General features: G+C 41.2%; 1 protein-coding gene across 6 annotated transcripts in view; it reads left to right on the top strand.

Moving 5' to 3' along the window:
- Positions 1-23,504, top strand: part of Zfh2 (Zn finger homeodomain 2) — a 251,208-nt gene that overhangs the window by 209,092 nt on the left and 18,612 nt on the right. For 2 of the 6 annotated variants that reach the window (XM_076791357.1, XM_076791358.1), the window contains exon 6: positions 4,269-4,339. The exons of the other annotated variants lie outside the window; for them this stretch is intronic. In XM_076791357.1, the coding sequence (XP_076647472.1) occupies positions 4,269-4,339 (71 nt within the window). The remainder of the gene's footprint in view (positions 1-4,268; positions 4,340-23,504) is intronic. 6 annotated transcript variants of the gene reach the window in all.

The raw sequence follows: 23,504 nt of genomic DNA, 5'->3' as shown, positions 1-23,504 counted from the left end.
AGCGGCGCCGCGTCGAGAGACAAGAAGCCGAGACTCGTGGCCGATTTTTTCGTTCGGCCCGGGATCGGTAGAAAAGGAAAGTCCGATTGACAATGCTCGCCGGCAAAAATCTCTCCTGTTCCGCGAAGACCGCTGCGTTTCCTTACGGGGGCGAAGAGTTGGCCGCCTGGTGAGCTCGCAAAACTGCGATAGAGGTGGCGAATAAAATAGGGGGGGGGGAGGAGTTGGTCTAAATGTAAAAGAGGGGAAAAAGGGGGATAGGAGAACGGTGGTGGCTCGTCACGTATCACGCAGCGGTGGCTGTCGTGTTTCGTGCGAACCGGCCCTTCATGATTTGAAACCGTTTGGTGGAAGCAGCAACGAGACAACGACTTCGCGAAAAGAGGAGAGGAGAGGAGAGGAGAGGAGAGAGCCCGAGATGAAGAAGAAAAGCGAGAAAGGGGGGCAAATGAAAAGAGAAGGAGGCAAGAGAAACCGGGCGGATAGATAGAGAAAGGGAGAGTGAGAGAACGAGAGACAGACGGAGAGAGAGAGAGAGAGAGAGAGAGAGAGAGAGAGAGAGAGAGAGTGAGACGGGAAAAGGAGGGGGTGGGGTAGAGAATGAGAGAAAAGGAAAGAAGCCCGGAGTGCTAAGCCCGATGCGAGAGTGGCCAGGCTAAGCCCAAGGCAGAAAGAAAGGTTTTATCTGCTCGCAGTTATTTATCGCTTTCCGTTGTAGCGCTGTCGTCGGGGCACGACCAATCAGAAGTCAGTATCCCTGGGTACCAGTCCGCGCCATCCGCATACATTATCGTGCGGAGCCTCGGCCATTGTCTTTCCACCGTTGTAAATCACATTTTATTCCCTCGCTTACGGTTTCGTTTTATTTATTTGTCGGAGAAACGTATCGCTACCGTACTCGTGGCCAAGGGGCGCGCGCGCGCGCCAACCGCTCGCGTTCTTCGCTATAAACGCTATAAACGCGCGCATACACAGGCACACATACACACACAGACAAATACAAGCAGAAAGTGAAAGAGAGAGAGAGAGAGAGAGAGAGAGAGAGAGAGCAACAGGGAGCTATACACGGGGACACGTATGAGGACACACACGGCTCGGCTAGCACGGGGGAAGACACACGGTCACCCGATGGAAACACACGCTTCCCCGTGAAATCCGTGTAAGGGGAACACAGACGCATAGAACCGAGAGGGTACTGTCGTGGCACTTGCCTCGCCTCTATCCGGGGCCCCCTTGCAGTATGTGTGAGAGGGGGTTGTTGGAGGCAGCGACCATACGACTTCGATTTTTATTAAGCACCCGGACCGACCGACCGACGTCCTCGTCCTCGTCGTCGTCCCCGACGACGACTGTTTAACTAAATTCCATCGCGAGATCACCCTGCTGCTTCGTGCATCTCTCCCCTGTTTCCCCCCCCCCCTCCCATCCCTCTTGCGTTTTTTCTGGCGCCCCTCAACCCCTCCCCCGCCCCTTACTATCTTTCTTTGCGAATCTTTTTTTCCTGCACGCTTCGCAGGAATAAAAGTGAAAGGATCGCCCAAAGTATGATTTACGGAAACGATGCTGTGATGAAGCTGCTTTCCGATTCATTCTCGGCTAACCCGAACCGCGGACCCCGTAAACACTTTTGCCGCGGATGCGCGCATCTTTGCATCTTTCCTGTGACTGTACGCTGCCATGTGTTGCTCTTTCCGTGGAATGACGCAACTCAAAGTTTGTAGGTTTTGAGCGTTCGATTTGAAAATTTATTCTCGTTTGTGTCTGGTCGTCGGATAGGTATTGCGACTATTTTCATATTTTAGGAATGTAAAGTACTAGTACATGATTGTGACCGTATAGTTACCTCACATTTTTTACAATTCGTAAAATTATTTTTGTATTATTTTTTGAAGAGAATCATTTTTTGTTTTATTTTATTATTTTATTTTTGTTTTTTTCTATTTTATCTTTTAAAAATGTGAAACGAAATTTGCTTCAATGGTAACTGGTGACGCGTTACTATGATCATGACGTGGAGGTGATTATTCCCCGATATAATTGAGAATAGTTTACTTTAAGGGTAAAAATGAGTGTTCGCCAGTGAATAAAAATCATAACGATAATATTCTTGGAGAATTATTGCAATTAATTAAATTAGAATAATTCAGAGAGTTCAAACTCTTTTCTCAGGAAGTTATGATTACACTGCGGGATCTTTATGCAAAATAAAAATTGTTCGGATCAATTGCAAGAAGCAGAAAGCAGATTACAATTTCTCTTTTGCTTTAATGGTCTTAATGAATTGAACATAATATGGAACACAATATGGATTTAAAAATTATCTCATTACTGTGAACAAGTAAATAATATATTTTATAAAGTTTGAACTTTCCTTCCTAACGAAGCCGAAATTAATTGCTGCTTTCTCAACAACCACTTAGCCCTAACTACTTCACAAAGTACACACAACTTAAAAAAGAAACTGAATAAAATTATTCAGCTATTGTTAGCTTTAAACACACGATTCTGTACACGACACCGGAGCACGAGTTTAAGCGAGAGTCGATGAAAATTTTCATTAGTCGTCTGCTTAACAAATTCCCATGAAAAGAAAAAGAAAAAAAAAACGAAATTAATCGGTTCTTTATTCGCGGTTCGCGTGAAATAGCGTAGTAAATCGGAGATTTGCATAAATGTATATTTATTACTCGAAGTGATCGTACAGTGGTTGGTTTATTTTTAATGAAGAATCGTTCGAGCACCCGACTGGTTTTAATTTAAATTTTAGAGGCTTTTTTGTCACTACGGGCACATTAAAATGGCAGGGCTGCATGATGGTTGGGATCTTACATGAAAACGATTGCAAAAGTAGAACACTTTAGTTAATATCTTTTATCGACCAGCGATTTCATACGCGCAGTTTGCGCCGCATGTTAATTATAGGTTGCGTTACCTTACGCCGATACTTAACTATGTACAGTGTTGCCGTACAACGCAAGACGAAGTACTTCGCTCACGGAGAAGAGAGTCAGGGTTACGCGAAGTTTAAAGCAAGAAAAGTCAAACGAAGTTTCCCTTATAGTCAACCGTTTATGTATTCAATAAACTCCATCGTCTTGTTTCTTACGCGTACTTGCAACAAACGATTTTACACATCTGACACCGTACAATGTCACTGTTTTCACAGTGTCAAATATCCAGCATTATTTTTCAACTTGTTTCCCGATTATTTAAGGATGAAGAGTTTTACTATTAGGATGTTACTGTTCAATTAATATATATATATATATATATATATATATATATACTTTTATTTTGCCTCCCCTAAGGGTCACAATTTCTTTTTCCTTACATCACCTTCTCCTTCTATCGCCGTCTTTCCATACTGTTCAATTAATAATTTGCCTTATATCGAAAGAAAACTGTAGTGAGGGTGAACGAGTACAGTGAATTCTCGATGTATGTCAGCAAGGATATAAGTCATCTCGATATAAGTCATCTCGGCGTCCGAGACCTCTCGAGCTCGCGGCCCCTCACGGGGTATACTCCGCGGGAGTGGGGATAATTCCGCGACGTTTATCGTCCAGGTCTTGGCGACATATATGGAGAAATCACTGTATATACAGGTTGCGATCAATCGTGCGTCAAACCACGGATTTCGTGTTCGGCAAACTGGGTATCGTCGCGTTTAATGCTACTTTACTAGGAAAGTATAAATCACGTAACACAAACGTCTCCGTCCGTTCGCTATAAACTGGACTCCGCGTGCCAAGAACGAAACGACAATCGTCTGCGATATGAAAATGAAGAGCGACATTATTGATCCGTACTACTTGAACACGATCACCGTTCAACGTTTACTATTGTTATTCTAACAAGCCTGTAGCGCGAGCGGGAATGCGAGGTGCCGGTTTCCAAGGCGAACAGAGTGAAACAGTCTCGAAATGAATTCTACGTGTTCACAACGGAGGCGTCGGTTTCGAGGCGAGAGAGAGTCTGGCCTGCTCTGTAGTTTCTCCGAAACAGTACAGAAATTATAACGACGCGACCTGTTACTGATTTTGCGAACGCATTTCTCCAAGTAACGTACAAGTCGATCGAGCAATTCTCCTTCGGTGGTTACGAAATTTTCCATTCGTACATGTAGAGATCGTATCGTTGCTCTTTACTCAAAATTTGTCCGTCTGTCGGAAAGAATTAAGTTTTCTTTAAAGAAAAAAAAAAAAAGAAAAAAGAAAAAATAGAGAACCATCATCAAGACCGAATAAAACATCAAATGCTTGTGATAGTTTCAGCGGTGCAAGTAGACCATGCAGGCCAGGTTCTCTCCCAGCCTCAGTCGCGTCCTGGCCATCAACAGGTCAGTAACAACGATAAACATTCAAACTTTTAACGCGTAATCCGATGGTTACCACGGTGAAGCGTAATAGTGTGTCTGCACCTTTTGGTATTATTGTATTTTTTCTTTTTTATTTTTTTTTTTCTTTGACCGTGCTCAACACGTTGACCGCCGTCCTGTTTCGATGACGGAATTGCTCCTGCAGAATTTTTGCCCTGATCGATCGAGCGTACCCGAATTTGCTTACGACCTGCGAAATGCCGCAGAATTGGAAAAACTAATTAACGTCAATCTTAGCTTCTCTGTATTTATTTTGTCGAGTAAATTGCTTTGGTTTAATCTAATCCCTGTGGTCGCTGATTCGGCGGTCAACGTGCCGACACATTGTAGACGAGTTGCTATTAATACCGAGACACAATTGTGTCTTTGTGCACTCAACATTTTTATCGGTGGCATAGATAGCATGTGGAACAAATATAAACTAGAATGTTGTTTGTATTTAAGATACAGAATTTCTTCGTCTTGGTCATAAAATGCTTCAAAAGCTTTTCTGATTTGCTAAATATTCGATTGAATTGAATTTTTGTTTTAATTTCATGTACTCTTTTCAAAACTGCCAAATATGTAATATTGATGCTGCGCTACTGAATATAGGAATTTATATTGTAACGTGTTATATTTTTCTGTGGAAGTAAATTAGTTCGCATACGTGGAGCCTATAGAAAACCACAATGGCCGATTACAAGGCGTAAACGCAATTGTTTATTTAATTGGTGTCGGCGAAAGAGAAAGCTGCCGGACACGGCTGTGCCAGTTCTGATACCTTACGTATCGTGGCTCGATCGTATGTTCTCCGATAAAGCTACTTAATTGTTTAGTTGCCCCTAGTTTTTTCTCTAGAGTTATCGTTCATTTCACATGGAAACGTATAATCAAAGACAAGAACTTTAAAACAATAATACCACTCCAGCTGTGCACTGCGAGGGGGAACTCTAAAAGAATTCCTCCACTTTACTGCAAATTGTAACCACATGTACAGCGAGATGGTAGCAGGTTTCAACTATTGTATTCACCGTTGCGTGAAGCTACATTTCCGTTGATAAATTGTTGGGACTTTCGTAAACAAAATTCTTTAGACATTTGTGAAACAGCCACTTCTATCATTGTTTTACTTGTTCTCGAAATTACAAATGTTGTTTTATTACTTGTTATTATTCAAAGAATTACTTGTGCTTATGTTCTTCGTAACACTTACGAAAAACAATTAAAAAAAGCTCGTACGCACTGATCGTGGAAAACTTTAAACACAAGTTTAATTGCAAATAGCCCATTTTATTGAACACTATTGAAACCAGTAAAAATACAAAAAAAAATGTTAAATAATCAACTGAAAAATTGATTTAAAACCTCGACATTTTAAAAGTTGTAATTATCTTTTCTAATTTTGCCAAAATGTTTACGAGTGCTACATTTGAATGCAGTCACTTCATGTTACATAGCTGCCATGTTTTATATTATACAATTTTAACAAATGATTGAAATGTCTCGACGTAAACAATAGGGAATAATGTTGAAATTTAAATGAAACAATAAAAGACACAGCGATTTTTTGAAAATAGCTTGTTTCTTGGTTTTATTGACCTTGGAAATTTGAAGTGTTTCCTTGTAAGCAAGAAAAATCATTTTCTGGGGAATATAACTTTCTTCGACTGTAAATATTTCTTAAAAATATGAAAAAATATTTCGTACAAATATCGCCCCATTCGTTCAATTAAAAAAATAAAAGTAATAGAACTTTTTTTAATTTATTAGAGAATAATAACAGCATTTTACACGACAGGAAACAAGCCCTTATAGTAACAGAGGGCAGAAAAGAATTTTATCAATCTCATGAAAGTTTTCAAGTAAAAATATAGTTATACTTCGTGTAACATGTTTCACCGAGTCCAAGACGGTCGAAAATCGGCGGAAGCTTAAATCATCGTAATCCATTTTCACGGTCGTTTCTGCATTGCAACCCCCAGCGACAGAATCGCCACTCTAATTACTTCCCCGAGCCCCCATAAGCCACGTCCGCGTTTTTTTCTTCCTCGTACCGGTGGCTGCCTCCCCAAGCGACTTTTTTTTCATTGCGTGCAAAATTAGTCTAACCTCAAATTAGTTGCCCGCCTACCCTCGAAGCCTCCCTTGGTTCAGTTTTTTTTTTCCTCGCTACGAAACTCGAAACCTGCACCGGCAACCTTGTTTTGAATTACGTCGCGCGACCAGAAATTTTCTTTTTTTGCTGTTTTCCCCTCCCTTTCGGTTCCACTCGAGCGTGCCTCACCCTCCATGCAAATCAGCGTATCGCGAATCTCCCGCACCCCGTGCTTAAGGGCGTGTGTGTGCATACGCGTGTCTGTGTGTGTGCGCGCGCGCACCGTGACTCCTCTTTTCGAAAGGAAATACTCCAGCCGAACAACCAAACATCTCTCTTCGGGGGTTTGTTCATATAGCCGGCGAGATGGGGTTGAACTAACCTGTCGCGTGTCGACGGACCAACACAAACCATAACACGCCTATACAAATGGTAAATAGCAGATTTGAATAGCGAATAAAAATTTACGAAACAATGCAATTTTCTAGAAAATAATATTTTTCCAACATTTCATTTTTGATATCCTCAAACACAATTTCAATGTTTAGACTGTAATGTAAATGATATTATTACGTTAATTATTTCTACGTTCGCGAAGTTCTTACCATTTCACAAAAACAATAATAGTGTACTCTCGATTCAAATGGAAATAAGTCAAATTTGCCTTTTTATTAAGTAATTTTAACTGTCATAAGGAAATTATTTTATTTCATCACATAGTATTGCATTATTTTCTTACACGTAATTGTTGAATACGTACCACATTATTTTCCAAGATAAATCGTTGATACTGATGCTATATTTTCTTATATGTTACAATTCTGAAAAAAAACTATAAGATTACATAATGGTGCAGTGGGTTCGAAAAGCAGCCTGATACAAGATGATGAAATCGAAAAGTTCGTTTTCTGTAATTACTCTCTAAATCGTGGTATTATATATACACACATTTTCAGTGCAAATGCGCAAACCACAGTCCTCCCTCATAACCCGAAAGATGAAGTCAGAAATGGTCTAATAAACGAGCCACGATGTCCTACGAAAGTGGAAGGATATCCAATTATCGCTCGTCAGTAGTCACGACATCCGATAGCGCTGGAATTGCAAAAATAAATTCCTTTGTTGACTGAGAGAGGTGGCACATTGTCAAAGAGGGACAAGACGACGGGGGGCGGGGGGGGATGTGGTGTCAGGGAAGGCGGTAGGTCCAATAATAAAACGTCTCTGCTTTGAACTTCGGGTCGGCAATTCTTGTTGTCGAAGTTCGATCAGCTTGAAACGAGGCGAAACGCGACGAGCAGACGAAAAATAAAGCGAAAAAGAATGAGTGGCGGAGAGAGCGGAGAGGGGAGGAGGGCAAAGGTGACGGGAAAGGTGAAATGCAGGTTGTTAGATGGCTGAAATTATTCTTTCCGGAAAGTCTCACTCCGTGTATCAGGGTTGCACGACGATCCCGGTGACATATCGACTAAACAGCGTATCACGTTCGATGAGAGACGGCGTGGAGCGTGAAATCGACGTACCGATCGAAACACTTCCATCTTCCCAGCTCGGCCCGCGCCGCGCCGCGCCGCGCCGCTCCGCTCCGCGTCGGTCTTTTCGCAATCGTTCCACGAGGTATCTCGTGACTGTTAGAACCGTGTCTGGGTGGGCCGAATCCAACGTGTATCAAAATGTCACGGCGGGACACGACAGCTCGTCGGCCGGATTAAAACGTTCTAAACGGAAACGAATAGTAATTGCTCGAGAGTAAATAATCTTCCCCGTTCAATTTTGCGGACGATGCGTCATTCCCAATGAAACGAGCCACACGCGACACAGCTGCGATCCGTGCGACTTTCCAGTTGCGAATGGCCTCGGTGACACTGTCCAATAAACTTTAACCGCGCTTATGCGTTCCAACAACCGGTGAACCTTACAGATTTGCCCGTTATTTGGCCCTACAGGTTTTTCCCCATTGCGTACGCCCCTGTTTAATTTTTATGTCCGCCTGAGAAAAAAAATATGGAATATTTAATAGTAAAAATATTTTTACTTTTACAAAAGAGTAAAACCTTAGATTTATTGAAAGAAAAATAAAATCAAATAAAGAAAGCTATTTTTATTCAGCTCCTGTTCGTTATAATTTAGACTGGAAGGAAGGTGGAAACAAATAAAATCGAATTTTCAGTGGTAGTGACCTTCGCAGATCTGAAGGAAATAAAAATCTTACTGAATTCCGTGGAATTTTATATTATAGGATTTTTTGAAAATCTTCAGAAGACAAATGCATGAAGATCCGCGGTCTAGTTACGAAGAAAGTATAAATTGAACTCTGAATGTGTGCGTTGGTGAAAGAAGGTAATAACAGTCGTCGGTGCGGTTAGGAGTGGACTAGTAATTGGAAAAGTGATAATTTGCAATCTGATAATTTGCGCACCTTGGTGTTTGCGTACGGCACGTGCGGCTCTATGGAGACACACGTGGCGTAAAATGGTATACGCATAAAATGCCCGCTCGCACCGCCTACAAAGTAAGACGAAAAATTAGAACGATGATTATTTTATCCGTTAATAAACGGCTCCCGCGCAATGCACGATATTCAAGGCGAATGACCGTTTCCGCGCATTGTACAAGGTCAGGGGTTATCCCTGACTCTGCCACGCGTCACCTCTTTGAAAAAAAAAGAAGAAAAGGAAAAACTCTGTAATGATTGTTCGTGACACGAAGCTATTTTTTTCGGCGCCTCCCATCGTAAGAACTGTGGCAATCGTGTGTCCCGTGATATAGGAAAGTACAAAGCAGGCATGTAATCGGAATACATTTGCAAGAATCAGTAAAATGAGTACGCATTTTCCTGCGATACACTTCGAATAATGAAAGGTGTCTTTGAGAAACGTAAGGAAACTAATTTCTTGTCCTGCCGAGCGGGAGACTCGTGTAATAACAATTTCGACGAAATGATTAACAAGAATGACGTACCTTCGAAACGTCACGACATAACGAAAGTATTATCACGGTAACTGCTGTATCTGCAACAACAATTCTCGATATTATTACTGACAATAATGGCAGGCTTAACACTGGAGTTAGCGGATGTAAACGCTTGGTCCGCCATGTAAAATACATGAAGGAGAAAGTGTATGCCTGGGTCAGTTTTTGTTTAGTAATTTTTTAATCATGATACAAGTATACATTCTTCGTTGTAGTTTGCAATCGAGGCAAAACTACAAGTTGACTGTTTCTCCCAAGGTCACTTAATGCACTGAATCATTTCTTTGTCGTCTGCAACTAAATTCAAATTTTGTATGTAAAAAATAATAATAATATAAGAAAAGCCAATATTCAAAACTGTGAGTTTCCGTTAACATCCATAGTCTAAAAATAAATAAATTATCGAAGAAGACGTATAGTTTGAAAAACGTTATGTCACATTTGTTGAAGTACTTTTTCGAATTGTATAGAGAATGGACGGTAACTTTGCAACAAACGGAATAAGAAAAAATGACACATAACATAGTCATTTTGGAAAATACGATGTTGTCTACTTGTAGAAACTGTAACATAGAACTTCTTCCTCTGTCATTCGTAGCCTCTTTCTTATTAGGGGTACGCGACCTATCATCGGCCTACCCTTGACAATACGGTAGCAACCCCTGGCGGTACCTCGTCATTACTTCTAACTGGCTTAAGTTTATTCGTGCATGACATTGAACAAGAGGAAATGTTTCGTTTTTGTAAAGATAGTTTCTATAGTAAAATAGTACCCTCGATATGCTCGCATATGTTCAGTCGGCAAATGCGAGCTACAGTATACCCGTTCCACTTAAATATTCGAACTAGTATAACTATCCCAAAATTGTTAGGTCGTTCGGAAAGCTTCCGTGCACGGTGTTTTTCTTATCCACTTTCCTAGAAATAAAATCTTTGACGAGCTGGCGAATAAACGGTCTTCTTGTGGAATTTTCCTATGGCAATGCGATTGAACAAGTATGGACAACTATGGTCTCCATAAGATCTATGGCTCCAAAAGAGTAGAATTCTTTTGAGGAGACATTTTTGAGGAACGTCTTTATGATTTAAAGACAACAGTTACTAAATGTTATTGGGAAGACAAGGAAGTTTTATAACGATATTATTAACAATGGCAAAGTTTTTAATAGTTCTGAGAACATTTTACAAGGCGTTATAAGCTCTTTTGATTGAAATTTCTATTTTTCTCCAATAAATATTTTATATACTTGTTACAGCCAAATATTTAGGTAGCTAAATGATCTTTTATTATTATATATAAAAGTAACAAATGGACGTTTTCAAGGTTTTTAAAATGGAGGTGTGCGTAATGGGGGTGTAATATGATTATGTAACAATTATTAAGCCAGTTTATCAGATATTTCGACTAAGAAGATATAAGCACGGAGTATAAAAACAGCTGGGTGGCCTCTAAAAAAATATACTACCCTGCTGCATATGAACGGCCCCTCGATATAAGTTTTTTTTTACCCCATGAAATATCCTCACCCACCCCATAATTCGACTCTTCTCGCTCTGCGTGACTATCGCGCATGGTTATTACCAAAAAAGGGGGGGGGGGCAGGCATTAGTACCATCCTCCCTCCCCTTCGTGACGCCATAAATATAAAAATATCCCTAACCCCTGGGACAACTTCCTATCATCCGTGTGAGAAAACGTGGCGCGTGGAAAATACGATTCGAAACCGACATATGGAACTTCGTTTGTTTACCGCGGATCGTTAACGTCCCCCCCCCCCCTATTTAAAAAAGAAGTTACTTGTTACAAAATCAATCGCACATCATGGGAAAAAAGTTCGTGTCCCAATGTATTTTGCTCGATGCAAAATGCGAATGGCGACTTTGAGGTGCTCCTAAAAATTATCATAATCTCCACTGTTCTTGTTGTACCCTCGAATGCGGAACTTGGGTCGATCTTGACCCAGAGTCACAAACGTTCCACCTAAATTCTAATTTTCGAATAGTCAACTCGTATCGTTAGCTGTTCGTATTAGGCCCAATAGGAAGATCAACGTTGACCTCAAAGAAGTCTGTGAAAACATGTCAAATGAAATAGTATAAAAATCGTTTTCGTCCTTGAACTAATACACAATGTGCTGTATTTTATATCGATAAAATTGTTCGATAAAAATTTGTTCAGAGCCCGAGGAGAGGCAACGTCTGGTGCCCCTTTTACCGAGGACAGGGGGGCTTCGTGGAAGGGTGACAAAATCACCCTTTCCACGTATATCCGTGCGTGCCGCAAGGGACGATAGCAAAAAATAACACCGAGGTATACCGCATAGCCAGCAGTGCCTCCGGGTGTATAGCCCTGCTAATGTATCCCAGTGAAACTTATTGTTGTACGCTACACCTTTTTCCCTCCCCGTTCACATCTTTCCTTTTTCTCGGCCTCGCCGCGACCCCTAAACTACCTCATAACGGAACGCGTCCCTCTGTATTACGATCTACATTCATTAAGACATCATTCTGCCGCTGGCAATTCCAACTACACCGTAGCACATTCAAAATCGAAACAAGATAATCGAAGATGCTATTATGTTACAACCTTATCTTCCCAACCCTTTAAAAATAAGAAATATATTCAGTATATTAACATTATTAAAGACATAACGACGTCACTTACATACGGGCACCTATACAACAATGATTAACTAAAATACTAAACTGAAGAGACATTAGACAATTTTATTCCAATATAAGATCACACATTTCATTTCGAAATAAGAAACTCGCTATCCCCTCTTCTTCTTCTTCATCCGAAATAGGACGAAAGCCGTCGCCTTATATCGAAAGAAAACTGTAGCGAAACATCGGCGTGGGTCAGAAATGACTCCGGCACAGGCCTAGAAGTTGGTGAACGAAGAAATACATTTTAACCGAACCCCTGTTTCTTACAGTTGACGTGCTCTTTCTTTGCGATCTATTTATTTCGTTGAAAAAAGGAACGACGCGACGCATTACGCAACAAATTGTACGCGAAATAAGGCGCGTCCCATTGGTCCGTCTAATCTCGTAAAACATAAAATGTGAATCATCGGATATTGTCGCAAAACCGCAAACGCCTTCGCCAAATGTTTCCCCAGCGATTCGGACATTAATTGCCCCGCGCTGTAGCGGGTGTTGCGAAAAGAAAAAGAGCGACGGTCTGACAAAGGCCGGAACGAAGAAGCGGCCGCTATGGAGTCATAAACATGAGTTATATTGGCTGTTAGATAGTTGAATCTCAGTATTCTGTGGCACGCTTTTGGTCCGTTAATATCTTCATTACTAAATCATTCCCGCCCTCGACCGTGTTCACGGGCTCCTCATACCAGCCGCTCTGATAGACAATCACGTGGATGGGAATTTCTGGATTCTACCCCTAAGTATAACCATTTTCATCCGCCGCCGCACATCTTCTTCCACTATGACGGACCATATTCGATGGCCGGAAAGCCGTGCTGTTTCCTCCGCGAAGATATTGGAAACCCAGAAAGCTAATAAGACAGGATCCTCTCGATAGGGGAACAGAAAAATTAGAGTTTCAACGGTAACGCGTATTAAACGTTCATTTTACATTTTATTTAGGTGGCATCAAGAGGCTTCTAAACCTGATTTTTGTTAAAAATATTTCCATAAAATCTATTTAAAAAGTGCTGATATTATTAAAAACGTGGTAATATTCTAAACATGTTATTTAAAACGTTTTAACCAAATCCATTTCGAAGGCGATAGTTAGACTGCGGATTTTATGCATTTATGATAAAAATGGGCACGCACAGTATAAAGCTGCGGCCATATTGAAAAAATTTAAGGACATCAGCGTATTAGTTTCAGTTTAATAAAATAATTACAGGAAGGAAAAATTTGTTTATTTGCCTCCTGTGTATTGCAATGAATTAGCATAAAGATCCGCAGTCTAGTGATAATATTATAATCTATTAAGAAGGTGTTACCATTATGACCCATTAACATTACACGGAGTATAAAATATTATTTTTTATATAATAATACTTCCAATCCCTAAAGGTTGACTTATCGTGTACCTTGTTAATTTTCCTACACGATTTGCAGTTCAAATATTTGCGCATACCTGCAAATATACAAATGGCTGGATTTTTCCATCTGATATACATTATTCGAAGCTTTTTGCTATCAAAATAGGTGAAAAAAGAATGCTAACATCTATCGTAAAGAATCTTTCCATAAAGCAAAAATTTGCATAAATATTCGCCGGCTAATTATGGTTATAAAGTGTAGATAAAAGTGTACAAACTGTTGAGAATTCAGCAACTGGCATAAATCGGTTTGCTATTCCCCTCGTCGAGAGGATTTCCATATAATAAACGTTAGCTAGCCGTGGCAGCGTTTGTCCGAGGAAAATATGCGGAAAAGAAGTCCCGCCGAGCCGTTTTACTGTTCACGTTGAACAAAGGCTGGGTTTAAAGCGGTCTCGATCGGGCATTATACTGAAAAATTGCATGAAAAGTACGTGTCCGGCCGACGAACGAGTGGAAAATAACGGATCCGTTCTCGGGCCCAGAAAAGCATTCTTTCTATTTCTCCCCGTTCGCTGGCATTCCAGCAACCTCGCCGGTCGCGAGCCTGCTTTCTACCAAGAATTAAACGGCAGACCTTAAATTAAACCGTTCATACGGAGGCGCACGTGAAGCCCGACGCTCGCGATCATTCGCATTGACCCGCGGCAGGTCTCAACAGTGTCACCGTGTCGCATACAAATCGCGAAAATTCATGCACAGGTTGCGCGCACGCAGAAAAAAACAAATCAGAAGAGCAGAAACTCATGCTGCGCCGAGTGAATGAGATCGAGGGCAGAAACGACTTGTAAAACGCATCCTACTCGTGATAGATAACGTGATTTCCTCCGCGACTCGAGACCGGAATAAATGAATAAATGTTAAATAACTTAGGGAACCTGCAGCTCGGACGTGTTTACCGTCCTCTAAAGTGATTTTCCGCTTTGATCCAGTTACACGGGACGGAGCGTGTTAACTATTATCAAAAGTCATTTATAATTACTTTCGTCGCGTTCAAATTATCAAGAATTTAATTTGTAGCGATTTGCCATTAATATTTCAGGAATTGTAAATACAATATTTCCCAAAGTTTGAGTTTCGATGTTCAGAAAAGAAATCCACCGAATCCGATTGCGAGAGTGGTCGACCGGATGTTTGCGAAGAAGTTACGTTTACAGTGGCCGTGATTATGTAAATCTGCGCTCTGTGCCCGAAGCGGGCAGCAACGGGGCGCTGAAAGAAGTAAAGCGACGGATTTCAATGGGCGTTTGAAGCTCATTAAGAGCCGGAGCACAAATAAAGAGGGCCAGAAAAGATCGCGTTAACGACGTGCTCGACAATTAACCGCGACGGAAATAAGGTGGGGCGAAGGGAGAGGGACGGGAAGGAAGAGAGGTCTTCCTGTCGTCGGGGACGACGGGGCCGGCCGGGGACAATTAATTAACGCCGTCTTAGCCGTTCAATTTAGGGCGCAAACGAGTTGAATCCTGGCTTACCGAGAACGGCCTGTACAAACGTCCTTCCGGCTGCAACCTGTTGCTAGGGAACCAAAGAGGTGGCAGAAGAGAAACACGAGGACAGGGTGGGATGATGCCCACGGTGGCTGATAGGGTGGCAGTGATGCTGCGAGCTGGCAATTAAGCCATCAACCCCTTAATGAATGAACTCCGTTCACAGACGCCGACCTCTGGCAACCCCATTAGCTAACTAACCCCGGAGTTATTTGCATATCTGTCGGCGAGGGTGAATCGCTCAGATTCGCCGAGACAATTACCAACGACTTCATGGTCAGGTGCTTAAAGGCTTAAAGCCGAGGAATCCTTAAAGAGGTCCCGCGAGCTGGTGATCGCGCCACAAGCACTTTTTATCTCTCGGCTAACGAATCGGACACCTCAATACCCTTATTTTAATTAACAGCTAATGGCCAATTTGCAACGATACCTCTGCGCGTTGATTTATAGCCCTCGATGCACCGTTCTGCATACGTAGGCGTTTAATAGTCGGTGTAATTTGTAAAATATTCAATCCTTTCACTTGTATTCCGCTTGTAAATTAACTTAACAACGTGACAATACTATTTTACAGATTTCAGTTTTCAACATTCAGTTTTTACTGTAGAAAATCAAATGTGTATTTTATGTGAATCTATGTTATTTACAATCATTAAACAACAAATAACAAAAATACATTAAATAACAAAAAGCAATTGTTCTTTCCTCGGGGAGGGATTTGAAAAATAAATTTATTTATTATTAGACAGTAAATTGTAAGAATTTATAGGGAACACATAAATTGCAATAATATGCTCAGTTTAATAGGCATTAGGAACGTTTTCATTTGTTGGTCAATGTAAGGAAGTCATGAGCAAAGATATATTCGCGTATAATTGTGGTGCATCAATCTAGAAAAGTCGATTCCACGCAGACACACGCACTCCGCTTGTTACAAGCGAAACGTGAACGAAACGCAAGGTAATATTTCAATGCACATGCACCGTAACCCGTATTAGCGCATGGGTGGTAAACGTGATGGACTGTTTCCGGCCGGAGTTAAGAAGTATTTAATTAGTACAAGTTAACATGGTCGTCTATCGCCCTGCTCAATTTCACACACGGGCATACCCCGCATTGCCTTGGAATAAAAGATTCTGTCTCGGGGCGTGAAAAACACGACGAGATAGTTCAGCTCTTTTACCACGTGGGTCGGTTTATCTGCGAAGAAGATCTTCGGGCACGGTCCGAGCAAAGTTTTTTCTACACGGGCTCCTTTACGAGGGCAAAAAGCTTGTCTTCGCGTGCCCGCAATTTCCGCCATTTTTAAACACTTCTTAATTATTCAACGTATACTTCGATTGTGTCTCATGTGTTCTCTTTCATGAAGACAATTATCAACTTTCAAATTTTTCACGACTTGTTGCAAATATGATAACTGGCCTGCAAAATAAAAATTGTTTGGATCGATCACAATAACTAGTACATAGATGTTCTTAAATTTTTTTAATTCATCTACCACTATAAATGCTTACTTTTATTGTAAATGTATAAATTCCAGTCTAAGTACAAGCTCGATTCATTTAGATTTTCTAGATTATTTGCAGACAATTCATTATAATTAGACTGAGGATTTTTATGCATTTGCAGTAAGCATAAACAGAAAAGACACAGTAAAATTTAATACTGTTTTTACATAAAGATGTGCAAGATTGTTCACAGATTTTTGATGAAGTATTCATCAATTTTTGCAACACGTTGGTTTTGATTTTGGTTGTGCTCGTTGGCAATTTTCAGGACACCCAGTACACGTGCCAGAGTGTTCAAACAGTCGATGAAACCTGAACAAAGTAAAATAGCATTGAAACATAAACATAAGAAAGAATAAAATTCAATATTGTTTTAACTTAAACGTCGAGCATCTACCGAGCTTCTTTCAGCATATTTTTTAAATACAGTATTCATTAATTTTTTTTGGTCTTGTTCATGGTGCAGTCTGTAAAGTGCAGAGAAATTTCCAGGACACCGAGTACACGTGCGAGAGTGATCAAACAGTCGATGACACCTGAACAAAGTAAAATAGCATTGAAACATAAACATAAGAAAGAATAAAATTCAATATTGTTTTAACTTAAACGTCGAGCATCTACCGAGCTTCTTTCAGCATATTTTTTAAATACAGTATTCATGAATTTTTGTTGGTTTCGTTAATGGTGCAGGCTGTAAAGTGCATAGAAATTTCCGGGACACCCAGTACACGTGGGAGAGTGTCCAAACAGTCGATGAAAATTGGCGAAAGTGAAATAGCGTCGAATTAGTGAAAAGGCGAATCTCGAAGGGACGAGTGTTTGTCGTATCCGCACGATTCCGGGGCATCGCGTGTCGAGACGCACTTTGTCCACCTAACTCCCTATACCTTATCCAGTCCTTAACGCGGGAACGCTAATTCGTTGATTATCCTAATGACTGTCAGGGAACCAGCAGGAAAGAAGAAAACCACGTACCGTGACCCCTTTGCTTAATTTATTCCGAGTAGCCCCTTTGAACTCACCGACGGCGTTTGCATATTCTAAGGATTTCGAGCGCCCCGGGTCCGCTCTCTCCTCGCCGATATGATTACGCCATTCCCGGCCCGCTGATTCCCCAATTAACCAAGCATTCAATCAATATCGGGGGGGGGGGGAGAATTAAACAACCGACAGCCACGGCCGGTACGTTACTGCCCTCTACCCTGGAAATCTTCATTGCTTATTACAGCACCGAGCCATCTAATAGTTACATGCGCGAGTCTTGATCACGATAGGGCTTCTTAATCTTTCCAGACAAATCTGACGACCTACTTTCTCACTTCCTCTCGTCTGCGCTTTATTCCATTGCGTGGCGAAGATATTGCCGAAGATTCAAATGTGCCTGTTTTTCCAAACACTCGCCACGCCGCGTCCCTCGAACGCTCGATCATGCCAGGGAAAGTGCCTAAACATTTTTCTCCAGTGCACAGCAATGCTGAACGCATGGTGTCGAAATTCCGAATCGTTAGGAATTAATTAAATACCAGATGGCAATCGATTTTCTTCGTTAATGAAGTCTCCAGTTCTACTTACATTTTAATCTAATACGAATTTATAAAATCCGCTGTCTAACCATTGTAATATACAGCGTTATTATTAATACAACAAGAATATGAACCTTTATGCAAAATAAAAAGTTTATTAATACTAAGTGACTAATACTAGTGACATATATATTAATACTCTTAACATTTTTTAATCTTTTCACTGTTTCAAATTGCACCTGCTCATTTTTTGGTATAAATGCATAAAACTCTAGAATTGGTTAAACAGTCTTTCAATTCGTGCCCGCGACCAAAAGATTAGAAATAATTTGACTGCAGGTGTCTCATAGAACTGTAGCTGATAAAATTGACAATATTTCAATTGATAAATTATTGCGTCATTGTATGCAACATAAAATTATTACTTTGCGTTATTATTAATACAACAAGAATATGAACCTTTATGCAAAATAAAAAGTTTATTAATACTAAGTGACTAATACTAGTGACATATATATTAATACTCTTAACATTTTTTAATCTTTTCACTGTTTCAAATTGCACCTGCTCATTTTTTGGTATAAATGCATAAAACTCTAGAATTGGTTAAACAGTCTTTCAATTCGTGCCCGCGACCAAAAGATTAGAAATAATTTGACTGCAGGTGTCTCATAGAACTGTAGCTGATAAAATTGACAATATTTCAATTGATAAATTATTGCGTCATTGTATGCAACATAAAATTATTACGATAAGACAGAAAGGTACATAGTGGCGCAAGTAAAAAGTCTGAAGCAGATTTAAAAAAAAATATAAGAAGAAGCAAAATCGCTGAATTAAGTATTGAATATTCACGAATTGGAAAAAGCGCAAGGTTCACGATAATGCGAAGCGAACGAGCATAAATACAATTGATAAGTGAAAGCGGCGTATTAAGACGACAGTAGCGGGCGAAAAGGGGGAAATAATAAACGGTTTAGCAGCGTCAAAGAGCTCGTACACATCGGGCCAGTGCGCCGCGTACAGAAACAACACAACGAAAGGTATGCAAAAGTTGTTCGATAACCCTTAATTCGACTCGGGTCGTTGAGAGAACGGTATATAAATGCGAATTTAAATTATACGGGTACCGGTTGCCATCTCGATAGGGTTTCTTAATCCCCTCTGGGAAACACTAACGCCCTACTTTTACACTCTCTATTCAGCCCCCGGCTTAATTACTTTAATCATGTGTCGGTGTCGCGAGCGAATCGACCAATCGCGGGACAGATTTAATGCTCGGTTACAGCAGAATTTCTTAACGCGAGCCTGAAAGAAGAAGACCCTAACGTGCTCGAAGCAAACTCCATTTCCCGTGATAAGTACCGCCCGTTCATCCAATTAACGCCTCGAAGCATTCTGATTACGGGGCGTCGCCGATCTTTCATTTCTTAATTTCGGTTCGTTTACGACGATTCCGCCGTCGTCGCGGAATTTTTTCCCCCAAGAATTTCGAGTTGATCGTTCAAAATGCGATCGTCGCGCGTCAAGCATGCATTACAATATTTTACAAGTTTGACTTTATATCCGCGTTGCACGCGAAATGGCGCTACAAATGAATATCACTTTATTTGGAAATCAAATTATGTACATTTGGATTGCGTCTTGACTCAGAGTCGCCAGATCAAGACTTGTTCCCCCACTCTAATTTCCCCTTCTACCGCGCCTAATTCCTCACAGACCCGGTCACGTGACGCGTTCCGTCTCTGTCGCGCGTGCTCCGGTACTGGCAGAGAGGGGGCAACTTTTTCCCCTCGATTCGTGCTCCCTCCCCTCATCTGGCGACACTGTCTTCACCGCTTTGTGGCTAGCCAATCGTGCTACTCTCATTAATAAAATTCTTTGTGTGTAATAATAATTTACAGATATAATAGTTAAGCTTCGATCCTAGAAAGACAAACTTTCTTATCTGCGTACAAAACCGCTTATTTCTAATGTCCGTGAAAAATAATATTTTGACTAAACTGGGAACGGTTCTGAGAAGCAAAATCAACAAATTAATATTTTGTTGCTCGAGAAGCACCTATGTAAGTATTTCTAGGTTTAACGCGGAGGTAAACATAATAAAAATTAAGAGCGTGTTGTTTGCACGCGACGTTCTACCGTGGAAAACGATATCCTGAGCAAAAAGATGGCTCGCAACTCGGATTTGCAACTCGCCTCGCATTCGTCGCGAAACCGCATTTGCGTTTCGTTTTGCACTGGATAATTAGCATCTGGGTATCGATTACCGGCTAGACGAGTTCGATGGGACTTCCTTGTCGAGGCGATAATTAAAATTCAGCTGGTCGACGGAAGAAAAGGAACGAGCCCGGCGGCAACACAGAATAATCATTAAATTGCCGATCGTTTTCCTCCTCTGTCTAACCGTAAATTACGAGATCGCAGAAATTTCATTCGTGTCGCGAACCTCGTTGTCTTTCTTTTGCGACGGTAATAAGGGAGTGATAATAACGGGCGGGAGCAGCTCCGATATTAAAATCTTTCTCCTTGGCAGGCTTTTGAGTGTTTCCCCAGGAGAAGGAAGTGGTGCTTCTAGCATTGTTTGCGGGGTCGACTCGAATCCTCCTAATTAGAAAATTCTCGTAGCGACCCCGTCTTCGCGGGCGCCTTCGTCGCTACGCGAACCTTTTTATTATACGAAGGCGTAACAAGGGGCCGAGGGTGCCTCGATAATTATTATTCAAATATTTTTCTTTCCCCAGACCCGCCGCATTAATATTTACAATGGTGCCCCGACAGTCATCCCTTCGCGCAAGGGGTTTACGCGGCCGCCCCGCCGTCAACCATGGCTTTCTTTCTGTCAGAAATTTCGTTACGCCCAGGCTATCCGACAAACTTCACGTAGTCAGTTTTTGTTTGAAAATTTAATAAACTTGCTAGATATTCTACTCCAATACGAATTCCTCGTTTAGCGGATTAAACCTTTCATTTTAGTTATCAGCGAGCTCCTCAAAATGACACCTTGTTACATCACTTCGAATTCCATTCGATCATTATATCCAGACATTTCTGAAAAATTTTTGAAGTCGAAATTTTCTGACCATGAAGCTAAATGAAAGTTTAACCCGCTACCGTATGACTCTCTTCATGGCTACACTTCATCCCTGACAGTTTTAAATAAGAAAAAACAATTTATATTTATGACACGGCTGAGTTTACTTCAACTTTTAAATGTTGATTATCAAAGAAATAAATTGTATTCCGTTCTAAAGGTATAAAATTCATATTCAGCTTTCTGACTCGTCGTTACACGGCAAGGGGTTAATAAAAATAAGTCAGAAGCAAAGCAATAATATTTATAAATTCATAGCGGTAACGTCTTCGCGATTACCGTATCTTATTCATTCGACTCTGTCATAAAATTGTGCAGTCTAGTCACGACAGAAGATCCAATCCAGTATGCAAAATGGCCGCGAGCGCAAATTGAAGTTTCGCTCCCGCCGAAAAAATTGCATTCCGTGCGCGTTTGATCCGCGCAACAAGCCGAGCGTGCCCGTTAGTTGTAACGAGCCAAAGGAATCCTCTCCAGTCGCATGTAAAAAGAAAAAAAAAAAAAGAAAAAGGAAGAAAAGGAAAACGCGAGCGCACCCCCTTTGGGTGCTTCCTAACGATGTGCCAACAAAATACGGACCGCGGATAAAGGGCTGCTCGAGAAGGAGCGTAAGCAGATTGACGAGAAGGAGATCGTTGTGCGTGAAGGTGGAATAAAAAAGTAAGGGGGCGGACGAGGAAGACAAACATAAGAGGTTCGGGAGTTAGGTTTAAGAAGCAGACAGTGAAAACCGTTTTCCTTCTTACCACTCGGGAGCGAAGACGATATTTCCTCGCCCTTGAGAGAGAGGGAGGGGGAGGACGCGTTCCCAACCCCTTAATTATCCGACTGACAATTATTTTTAACGACTACGCGATATCTTAACGAGACCTAATCCGCCGACGTGGCGTCTATTAAAGAGCCGGCCTCCTCCGTCGAATGGTAAACGGAATGTCGCAAAAGGGTGTCTCTACTTATCGTGTCTTTGTAATCCCCCGTCGAAAGGTCTCTCCTTACCTTCTGACTTCTTTCCTCGAACACCGAGTGTCAACATTTTCCGTTGCCGCGTTAATTGACGACGGAAGCGACGTTCATCGAATCGTAACCGTTCCCCCGGAAATGACAAAACATAGATCATAACTTGAAAAAGAAACTGAGGTTAATTAACACTAGGTTTACGGGGCACTAAAAGTGACCATTTTACGTTACAGTGAATACTCGATATATGTCAACAACACGGGTTCTGCCAGCGTCGCGTATCGTCCAGGAGACATACCCTTGCCCTGTTATGTTTACACTCCTCGGCGTCCTAAATCTCTCGAGCTCCGTAGTGGGGATAATTCCGCGACGTTTATCATCCAGGCTTTGGCGACATATACAGAGAAATCACTGCACTTTATAAAGCTAACGAGAATATGCTGCCCAAACTTTTAGCCTCTTTTAATAACATATACCCAAAGAAATGTTGAAGAATTCCTCATGGATGTATCTTTGGAATCTTAATAATTGTAAATTAAAAATCCGTCGTCTTGACGGGTCCCGTGAATTTAGTGTTAAAAATGTTTCATAGACTCATCGATTGAGAGAAAAACGGTTCTTCCCCGCTCGCTATCCGTGGTTATCTATTCGCTATGAATTCATGAAACGTGATTGCACAGAGAAGAACGAACGGTTGAAGCGGTCCACTACACCACGATCACATGACAGAGTCCACTCCTGTCTTCAATCCCTATTACAACACAATAATTACCGCACGATAGACGACTTCCCACGTCCGGCACGCCTCGCTCATTAAATTGTCGCTTAACGATGGTTACGAGTCTACGTCCTTTATGGTTATCATCGCGTATATAGTCATAACAGTCGCGATATATTATAGTTAACCTTATTTTAATAAGCACCGATCGTAACATCCGCATTTACATCTTAATGCTAAATCGCGTTCAACGACAGGCTAGCCATAGCAACGAATTATTGTTTTTAATGGCCGTACGATCGTTTTTACCAGATTGACCTTGGCAGAAATCCTGATGGCGTTTTTACATTTTCGTATTAAATGCTAGGTTCATTAGACTGTCCGCTCGTTCACTTTTCAATTCACCGATACGTGGGCATATTAATGCGAATTGACGATTAAGTAAAAATTAACGAATATTTTCGCTGAACACTGTAATCCAGAATCGTTAAAACAAATTCTGCACGGCGCGAAACTCGGGGGACCCGGTTCGATCAGAAAACGTCGATCATTAATCCTTATCAACCAAAGTGGTCAATATTTCATGTGAAAAACAGGGGTCGCAAGAAACGTTTTAAAATTAAATCTCGCGCCAACGTAAATAGAGAACGGCACAAATAGCCTGGTACTTAAATTATGTAGAACATTCATCACGGGAGGACTGCACA

The sequence above is a fragment of the Halictus rubicundus genome, chromosome 8 (genome assembly GCF_050948215.1).
Source record: "Halictus rubicundus isolate RS-2024b chromosome 8, iyHalRubi1_principal, whole genome shotgun sequence".
In the NCBI taxonomy this organism is placed as follows: Eukaryota; Metazoa; Arthropoda; class Insecta; order Hymenoptera; family Halictidae; genus Halictus; species Halictus rubicundus.
The sequence above is the reverse complement of the archived record's forward strand: the minus strand, read 5'-3'. Positions and strand labels throughout refer to the sequence as shown.